A 10,647-nucleotide genomic window follows, 5' to 3' on the forward strand; every position below is an offset into this window, starting at 1 on the left:
TCTGCTGTTAATTTAGGTTGAGATTAAAAGTTTTACTTTCAGAGAGACCATGTTCTTAGTTGACAGCCTATTTGGCTGCAAACAGAGACCCTTTTGTTCCCACTGCTTCTAGTTTGCGTGCCTTGAGGGTTCCTGTGTAGAACTTGAACATTTTCTTTTAATGTCCAAAATGTTACTCGAATGTAAATAGGATACTGAAAATGTAAGAAGAAATAAATGTTTATTGGCACTTTCCATCCAGGGTTTTGGTAAATTCAACAAGTATTGCTTTAACTACTGCTGTAATAATTTGCATGTTAATTATTAACTGGTGTGTCTAAAAATTGGATGGAAAACAACAAAAAAATCGGTGAAAACGCAGCAGTTGTGTGTGGCTGGTACTGATTTTATGTTTAAGACTTGGAAGGGAAGCAGCCCAAGTTCTCGGTATATCAACAAGGTGAGCTCATGGTAAGTCCCTGATTCTCCCATGTCAGGCAGACAGAAAAACACACTCTCTCCAGCTCTCGCAGCCCAGTCCCGGACCTTTTCTTTTTAGAGGCTTCTAATCCTGGTGGGTCCGTGGCCTGACGTCACAGGGCCCTCCTCCCCAAGCCTCTGTCTGCCTATGTGCCGTACCCGCACTCTCATTTCCTCTGCAGCTCACGAACACCAATCCCTGCTCCGGTTTCCCAAGCCTCTGACGTCTGAGCATCTGATTATGAGGGACTGCCTCATCTGACGCCTCATCTGGCCCTCTGAGGTGGTTAAACTTTAGAGAAGGGAGGCGCTGGGTGAATGTGTGGGCTGGAGTCAGGGTGCAACACCCAGCCCAGCCTTCTCTTTCTCTCTTCCTCATTTGCTTAGCCCATAGAAAGTCTCTCACTTGGCCGCCTGGACTTCATCATGTGACCAGGAAGCATGGCTCCCATCCATTTCTCCTCCTGACAGAAAGGAAATATTCTAACAAAGGGGGCGGACACTGGACTCTGCTACGTCGCCGGTTAAAAATAACTGGCATATTTAAGGCTGTTGAGGAATCCCAGGGCAGGCAAAGGCTGGACAGCTTGCCGCCCGGCAGGAGCTCTCTCTCTCTCTCTCTCTCTCTCTCTCTCTCTCTCTCTCTCTTTCTCCTTTCTCACAGTCGGATTCTTTGGGAAGTTTTCCCTGTTTGTTGCTCCTTCCTTTAAACCCGCTTAGCTTTACACAAAACCTGAAACATGACCACGACCACTACTCCACACCTCAACCACATGTTCCAGTCCCAGTGGAAGCCCACAGCTACATTATACAACATGATGAAGGCTGAGCAATGCCTTGCTGCAACTCTGCAGCATCTTTTTTGTTGTGCAACTGTCACAACAAAAACTGACTCAAGCCTTGTGCATATGTTTACTTGTTGGCTGTAAGCTAATTTCACCCACAGACAACATTTTATTTACTCTAGGAGTCTTTCCTAACTGAAGCGGACACCATCAATAAGCTTTTGTCTCTTCAGTTAAACAGAAAACAAAACAAAACAAACAAACAAACAAAAAACAACTTAGTTTCCCAGACATGGTAGAAAAAGTCTTACAAATACATGACCTTGCTGGAGAACATTGTTGAAAAACAGCATCATGAAGACAAAGGGATGCAGCAGACAGGTTAGCGAGGAGGATCTCAAACAGGCTTAAAGCAGGGCTGGATCATAAAACGGTATCCCAAGAATGCAATGTGCAACCCATCATCTGAAAAAGGTAACAGTATGATGCAACTGCAAACCTACAAAGACATTGCCATCCACCTAAACTGATAAGCCAGACCAGGAGAGCATTAATCACAAAGGCACTTTGGTCAAATGAGACCAAAACATAACTACATTATCAGTGAGACACTAAACAAATGCAGCCTTCAATCAACAGCAGTGAGGTGAAAGTCATTAAAGAGTGCACATACAGTTTGCCTCAAGAAATGTAGCAGATGAGACCAAGCTATTTATTTTTGTCCTAGATCTAAAATGTTATCACCACAATAGCACTAAGTAGTGGCAGTATCATGCTGTGCCAATGCTTTTCTTCAGCAGGAACAGGGAACTTAGCTAGCTTCCTGCAGAACAACAAAGATACATGTTAAACCAAAGTGGGTCCTGAGATCCTCTCTGAAAAGGCCCAGTCAAAGTCCAGACCCGAATCCAATAGACAACTTGTAGCAGGAAATTAAAAAAAAAAAAGTCTAATGTCTGCTGATGCTCTTTATTATATCTGTTTGAGCTTGAGCTGTTCTACAAAGAAGAATTTCAGTCTCTGGTTGTGCAAGTCTGGCAGAGGCCAGAAGACTTGCAGCTGCAGCAGTTGACACAAGGAGGCTGAAAACAAAGCAATACCACATTTTCAGATGTTTATATGTGAATAAGTTTAAAAACTATCTATCATTTCCTTCCACTTTACAGTCATGCACTACTTCGCATTGGTCTCTCATGCAAAGTCTCAATGAAATGCATTCAAGCAGTTGATTTAAAAACTGCAAACACTTGAGTAATGCACCAAATAATGCACAAACACATTAAGCAGAGTCTCTCCTCTTAACGTGTCCAAACATTGTTTTCCTTAACCGTCCCTAAGAGCGGAAACCAGATGAATAATTTAGTTTAAATGACTTCTTTCTTAACTCTACTTAGCAAGAAATCATCGAAACACAGTCCGAGGGTAACAGCACTACAGCTAATGTGAGATTTAGAAGTGTGGAAGTACAGCGCGGAGGGACGACAAACCTTCCCCCAACTTTTAGAAATTAAGGAAAGAATGAAAGCTATTTTTTAATTACTGAACAGCATCTGGAAGAGAGCGCAGAAAACCTCAATATCTGGAGTTATGATCTGCTGATATATTCACTTGGAAGCTGTCCAGGTTGGGAGGCTGGAGGAGGAGGGGGGCCGTTCACCGAGGGACAGCGGCGAAACAATATCTGGAGGGGCTACGATTTATCTGTAGTTTGCCGTTTTTATCTGAATTCTCAAATTTTTTGCTATGTCATTTCATTCTAATGAGTCTCAAGATGTACAAATGTTCTACGAATGGTTCTGTTGAAACTCTCAGCACAGCCAAGAGCAACACCTGAGCTCACCTTAAAAACACTTTACGGAGGTGAAGGTACTCCTTGAGGTAAACGTTGTGACATGCAGACTTTATTTATACAGAGAAATAGACAAAAACACAACCCTGGGGATGCTGAAAGCTCACAAGAGGAAAGTATTACCCATATCGTTCACCTCTCCTTGCTGATAAAATACCATTACCTCAGCCTCACCACATCCGATCGTTATGTCACCGCAGTGTTCAAGAAAATATCTGAAGTTATGTTGAAATGATTCACTGCAGTGGTGTATCACAAGATTTTATTTTATTTTTTTAAATATCAGCGGTTCGTTCAGTTATAACTGCTGCATTAACTTATTCCATACGAGGGTTTGGTGTGAGTTACAGAACGGCCATGACTTCATTGTGTCAGGAACAGAGCCCAGCACACAGCGGTGTCATCTTCTCGGTTTTTATCTATTTTCTTCGGGCTATTATTCCAATGCAAAGCACCTGACTTGTTCAAGTCAGCCTTTTGTTTTGAGGATCACTTTCAAAAACCATTATGTCTCATCATAAAGAATGTGGCTATAATGACATGGTCTCTATTGTCTTCCTACCTGCTTTAGGAAGCTGGTCTTCAAGAACCTTATGCACACACACACACACACACACACACACACACAACTTAAAACCATCACTTCTTTGCTCTCCGCACATTTGAAGAAAGTCGAGTAAATATACAACTGGAACCTGATATTTACATATAGTGCATAAAAAGATAGGTAGCTTTTGTTGTCACCTGTCTGACATCGAATCAGACTACACTTTTACTTTTTTGTCACTGTCGGACAAAACCCTTGTGTGTCTGTTTACTAAATTGAAATACATTTACTGTTTTTGATGATTTTCTTTTTCCTTCTTTTGTATTTTTATTAATGAAACCATAGAACTGGTTCTCACGAGAAAACAAAAACTCATCAAAAATGGAGATGCAAGGTTGTTGCCTAGCAATTTGTGAAACTTTGTGAATTCCACCAACCCCTCCTGCAGCAACGCAGCCCCGTAACATGGTTCTGCTTCCTCTGTGCGTCCATCTACCTGTACAGCTGGAATGGAGTTTTCAGGCTTGCAAGCTTCCCTGGTTTCCTCTAATGTGTAGCAATGGTTATTATGGCCAAACACTTTGACTTTGATTTATCTCCAAAAAAAAAAAATTTGAGTCACATTCACCCTGTCGCTGTCAGACACACACACATTCAAACACTGATACGGAGATAGGTAGGCAACTTGAAATTAAGTTCCTTATTGTACGCAAGGTGAACCAGATTTGTGAAGCTGTGACATTCTCTTGCTGTTAGTCTGGCTGAGTTCTTTATTTTTTTCTCCATGATGCCACACAACAAAGCAATGTGTTGAATGTATTGTGCTGAAACACAGCCACAGGTTTAACTCCCTCCCTTTAACTACAATGTTGTGAGTTAACCTATCGTGACACGGCATCATTATCAGGGCTTTCCCAAATTGCAAAGTAATCTCCAATGTTCAAAGTTTAGGAAAGTAATAAAAACAAAAACAGGAAAAGTTCAACTTTCCTGCTTTTGTGAGAAAAAGATTTGTCTTAATATGCAGTGTATGTAAATGTTTGTTTCATGTGCATATGCAATGCTTGGTCTCAGATAATATGTCAAATTGGAGCCATAAGCAGCCCAAACAGGATACCCGTTTTTTGTTGACAGAGCTCATGTGCCTCTGTGTCCTGCCTTTTTTTTTTTTTTCCCACATGCTTTTGTTTGCTAACTGAAGCTTTGTGCATTTGTGCAGTTTCTGTGTGAAGACACGGACAAGTCGTTTATGGAGAACATGTCCTGTTGAAACGCCAGCGTGTTTGTTGACATACCTAACAGACGAGATCCTGATGCAGGAGGATCAATGCCGAACGCTTTGTTTGCTCTCGCAAATGCTGTCGAGTCAGTGCGCCAAGCTATTCTGGACAGCAGAGTTTGTACCAAAATGATTTGCAAATCCAGCAAGATGCCAGTTTAGCCACAAAGCCTGGCGTTTTAAAGCTTTAATGCTTTTCAAGGAAGATTTTTAAAACCCAATACAACCTCAGTAACACACAGATTTTTTTAGTGTGTCTTTGGAATAAAATGTTACACTTATAGAGTAAAACTACTATAAATAATTTGATTTTAATCAAATAATTTTTGCCAAGCAAAAGTTTAATCATATTTGAAATCTTTGGCTATATATTTTTTAATTAATAATTCAGCACTGTACAAATGTATTTAAGAACATTTACATTTTTTTACTTTTAAGCGACCAGAAATTCTCAAAGTTCTTATTCTAAGATAGCCATCATTAATATTTCTTCATATGTCTTCATACACACGGTGTTGTGTACTAGAGGGTGAACCTACATCCACACTTAAGTTTTTGCAGCCTTGTACATATTTTTGAAGATTCTCTTGCATTTAGTCACATCCGTTTTCCCATAATCTCCTACCGGATTTCAAATCCCAAACAGAGGAAAACATTTCCACAGCATAATGCATCCTACAGTATGATTCATCATGAGTTACTTTTAGCAGCTTCACAGAGCTCTGTGTAAAAGTTAAAATTAATCCAAACAACACACAATAACAGGGAACCTTTTTTTTTTATCAAAATACCTGGATTTGTTTATACCTCGGGATGAACAGTGGCACAGTAAGGCTCAGTGTGGGTAATGTGTTGTAGTTTGCACGGTCTCACTGTACCTAGATTCTCCCCAGGTACAACTTCCTTACACAGTTCAAAAGCATGCAAGTTATGGTAATTGGTCTTTCTAAACTGGCTGCAGCAGTGAGTGTCAGAGAGCATGGTTGTTTGTCCCGTCTACCCTTCTGTGCTTTGCCATTTTATACTGCAACCTGTCCAGGGTTAACCCCGCATCTACTTGCGGATATAGACAATGGAGGCTTTTATTCCTCAAATTAGGACAATACGCCAAGATTATCAAGCAATATTCACTGCACTATGTGAATATTTATATACACAACTTTCGTACATGTACACACACACACACACACACACACACACACACCCCCACACACACACGTATATATATATATATATATATATATATATATATATATATATATGTGTGTGTGTGTGTGTTATTAACTAATATAAAAGTAAATGTAAAAAAATGTACTCATCTATATTAATAATAATTATATTTCCATTATTTACTAAGTATTATTTATCTCGGCTCTCCAGGTGATGTGTGCGCCTGCAGGTGTCCGCATTAATCGTCCCTACCTATGTTCTCCTGTCAGTTTGTGTGTTGCAATTGGAAATTTGCACTTCCTAAATGGCTTTTTACAAGAATAAAAGCAGCAAGGATTGGTACCGTTGCTATGAATACAAACAAACCTCGCTGTGCCTCACACTTTTTTTTTCTCTATGCCATTAGACTCGGCCTACCCCTTCACTCTTCGTCCCTCCCCCCCCTAATGTTTTCCTGCGCCCGTTGCCGGGCGACAGAAGGCGTTTCCCATGATTTAGATTTAAGGATGCCTCTCTCACGCTGTTTCCTCACTCAGACTGCCGGTCTCCCTGCAAGGCAACTGGCGGGAGGGATTCCCCTGCTCGTCGCCTCTCTGTCTTCCCCGTTCAAAACAGCCTCCAATCAGTCACAACTAGCTCCATTTTTTTTTTCTTTTCCTTTTTTTTTTTTTTTTTTTTTTTGTATGCTTTTCTTTTCCACCGGCGCGCCCAATCTAGCGGCGGCATGTCCCGGAGCCAAAGTGCGGCGTGCGGTGCGGAGCAGAAACTTTGAAACACTTCTGACGAGGGGATTTTATTCCTACCAGATCCAGTGCAGTCCGCGGCAAGAAGAATTAGAGTCGATTCTAACTGATGAGGTGAAACATTTTTTTTTTTTCACAACATCGCCTGATCATCGTCTTGCTTGTGGAATATAAAGGAGCCTGCGCAGCGCCTCCTCCTGCAGGATCGTTCCGGGGATTTACGGTGTTTTCTGTGTAATTTCAGGCAGCCTCCAAATGACGTCGAGATGGCTTGTGGCACGCTTCTCCCATCTATTTCCACGTTTGCCAGCGGACCAACTGACAAGAGCAGACCCATAGGAGGTGCTTATCTGGTGAGTATACCCTACTGCCTGCCAGATAGACTTTGGGCATCAGGGAATCTCTTATAGTCCTCTATTTAAAGTGTGTTTATTTCTCAGTGTAGCTCCCGTATTATTACTGCAGTCAAGGCTTGACACTGCTGGGGCGTGCACCAGTTTATACAGGCAACCCTAGGCATTCAAACTGGGAAAGCACACATGGTTTCCAGCAAAACTCCTAGAAAGAATATTATCTGACTACACGATGTCTCCGAGTGCCTATCCAAGCCTACTTATTGTTTTTCTTTTTCCCATTTTTATGCTTTCTGAATCAATTCCAGTATTCCAGCCAGTACACATTCCAAAGATCTTTCCTCCACCTGACTGAGCTGTGTTGCTGAGCTTTCATAAATATCACCCTTCATTAAATTCTTTCTTGAACTGAACTTGTCCACAAGTCGGTTTCCCTTGTTTTGGACTCTTTTAAAGTAGAGCAGGACATAAATAGGTACGAGTTTCTTGTAATTAGTGGTAACTCGACACAAACAAGCTTCTTATCTGGTTTCTGTAACTTATCTCTAGAAATGGAAGGAGGAGTTGTCCCATCTTAAGAGACCAAGTGTGCCGGGGAGAAGCAGCTGCTGCGACCCAGACCACCCCACAGCCACCAGCATAACAAGCACCAGCATGTCCAAGAAGGACACTGAGCCAGATCTGGACTTGGACTATGATTTTATTTTGTCCAATTCCATCTTGCAGCAGCAGCAGCAGCAACAGCAACAGCAACAGCAGGAGGACGCCATGGGGTGCAGCTCTGCCCAGGCCATGTCATCTTCCCCAGGTTCCTTCACCTCATCTTACCAACTTCCTTCTCCTCAAGACACTGCCAGCGAGCTGCTCTACACCATCCCAGACATCAGTGACGTTTCGCCCTCTGGAGGCTTTGTGGCAGAACTCATGAGGCCTGATTTGGACCCAGCATACCTCCACCCCCCTAGCCTCCATGGCAAGTTTGTAGTCAAGACAACAATGGACATGGGAGAGTACAGCCAAAGCATGACTGTAGGCAAGGCCTGCGTCGGCACGGCATCGGACTCTGCTCCGTCGCGGGTCTCGCCGTCCTTCGTGTGCAGCCGGATAAAGCGGGAGAACCCCAGTAACTGCACCATTTCACAGCCCATCGACCTGCACTTGGCAGGGGTGAACTCTCATGGCCGGGCAGGCCAGCAACAGCGTCCCAGCAACTTGGATCTTCACGCATTTCCAGGGAATGGGAGGACCATGACCAGCACTAGATTGTCTTCGTCCTCATCCCTTTCTCCAGACAATCCTCTTGGCCGGGAGCACCAGTTGGGCCACCCTCTCTCTCAGATCCCAGTACCTCCGCAGGGGTACCACCATGGTACCTCTCAGGGCTACACCTCCTACCCTCAGGGCTCGTCCATGCAGTACCCAGGTGACTGGCACACCACTTTGCAGTATCAATTACTTTGTACAACCAGTTCAGCTGAGAGTTTATCTATTCAATAAATTCAATTTTAGAGAAGAAACGGTAGTTTTGGCAAAACCGACTGCACAAGCGAATTCTGTTATTAAGATCTTTATTCTTCTATGGTATGATATTAATGTTTCATGGCGACTATGTTGGCCATCCTTTCACCCTACAGAGGGTCTCATGATCTCCAGCGGGGACTGCTTGCCCGAGGAGCCGAAGCCCAAACGCGGTAGGCGCTCCTGGCCCAGGAAGAGGGTGGCGACGCACACGTGCGACTACGTTGGCTGTGGCAAAACGTACACAAAGAGCTCCCACCTGAAAGCACACCACCGCACACACACAGGTAGAGCTCCCTTTACAGCTTTTCCTTCTCCTGTTGCCTTTTACTTTATGAGGCATGCACATTGAAGCCTCGCTCGTTAATCATACTTATTTTTTGTTATCTAGAGCTATTCAGCTTAAGGCTTTCATTGTGGATTTACAGAAAAACAGGCCACATCACTTGCATGTTGTTGAACAAACACATTCATAGAAGGGTGGGGGATGGACTAGGGGAGTTGCTTGTCAGGTGCAGCCAAACAGGTTGACACTGATCCCTGCTCAAATACAAGTGCTAGGCCTTTTACGGAGGAGCTGCAGGACAGGATGGACCTCTTTTCTAGCTGGAGGTGGCTACTTCAACCTTAGGGATGGTGCTAACTGCTCTGTGTGTGTGTGTTTTTTTGTTATCACAGGGGAGAAGCCTTACCACTGCGACTGGGAGGGCTGCGGCTGGAAGTTTGCACGTTCCGATGAGCTCACTCGCCACTACAGGAAACACACGGGTCATCGGCCTTTCCAGTGCCAGAAATGCGACCGGGCCTTCTCCAGGTCGGACCACCTTGCTCTCCACATGAAGAGACACCTATGAGACGCAGACAAGACGACAAAAGCTGAAGGCTATATATATATATATATATATATATATATATATATGATGTCTGCAGAATCCTGAACACTTTTTTTTTTTTTACCAATACTTGCCTTCAAGCTGACGTCGAGCAGCAAGACACGCTGTGGTGTTCATGGCACAAAGAAAAAAAAAAAAGCATTACTCCTTTAAGAGCCCCTCTCACGTTGTGCAGGTGACTCGACGAGGCCTCAAAGCCAGGGTTGTAAAACCTTTTTATAAAACAAAACAAACAAAACAAAAAAAAGGGACCAAACTGGAATTTGTCTTATTTAACTGACAAAACTTGGTGGACCAGGTGCCAGCGGATTTTAACTGGAAAATTCAGGGAAACCAGGAGCAACAGACAAAGCATCTCCAGAGGCCTTCTAGCAGCGAGCAACACACCATCGCAGACTTTACTCCTAATACACACTGTTTAAAACAAACTGTATTAATAAACACAGCGATATTTATCATCCCATTTCACCTGCAAAGCCATTTATTTTCAGGTACAATGTTAATTTATACAGAATGGTGCTGAGTAATAGAGAAGGTTTCTTTTAGGAAAAAAAAGGTACCAAAGATGATGGAAAATAGATAAAAGAAAAGGGTGAAGCAATGAAAATAAAAGTGCCATTTAGTTGTTTGTGTTTTCTTCCAAAAAGTATGACTTCAGGTGAACACTTTCTAAACAGCGATGGCAATCTACAATGCACTGCAGCTGCAAAGTGCAATAATTTATATGAAACATTCGTATTTTTGTATTGAATGAGTAACTCTGAACAAAGATTTTGCTTTTGTTTATAGCCAAAATATGTAATATAATGTTAAACTTTGTACATTTGTACATAAAAATGTTTTGTTATTGTTTTGTATTTTACAGTATAATGAAATAAAAATGTATTTGAACTAAGAAAATCAAGGTGGCATTTATACTCTTAGCTAATTCAAATCCATGATGAGATGCATGTGGTCATTAGACGTTTTGCGAAACCGCAACAGAGCAGTACATTTATATTTGAAATGGCAGCGGTGACTCAAAGTCGCATCCTACACAATATAATCGTCC

At 42.5% G+C, this 10,647-nt stretch overlaps 1 protein-coding gene across 1 annotated transcript; it reads left to right on the forward strand.

Moving 5' to 3' along the window:
- The first annotated feature begins 6,578 nt into the window (after nucleotides 1–6,578).
- On the forward strand, nucleotides 6,579–10,142 carry klf4 (Kruppel like factor 4). Its single transcript, XM_007558959.2, has 5 exons — nucleotides 6,579–6,946; nucleotides 7,077–7,185; nucleotides 7,735–8,608; nucleotides 8,820–8,990; nucleotides 9,382–10,142. Exons 1-5 carry the CDS (start codon nucleotides 6,942–6,944, stop codon nucleotides 9,555–9,557), a joined length of 1,335 nt encoding a protein of 444 aa, XP_007559021.1. The 5' UTR covers nucleotides 6,579–6,941; the 3' UTR covers nucleotides 9,558–10,142.
- The last annotated feature ends 505 nt before the right edge of the window (nucleotides 10,143–10,647 follow it).

The sequence above is a fragment of the Poecilia formosa genome, unplaced genomic scaffold (genome assembly GCF_000485575.1).
Source record: "Poecilia formosa unplaced genomic scaffold, Poecilia_formosa-5.1.2 Scaffold100, whole genome shotgun sequence".
In the NCBI taxonomy this organism is placed as follows: Eukaryota; Metazoa; Chordata; class Actinopteri; order Cyprinodontiformes; family Poeciliidae; genus Poecilia; species Poecilia formosa.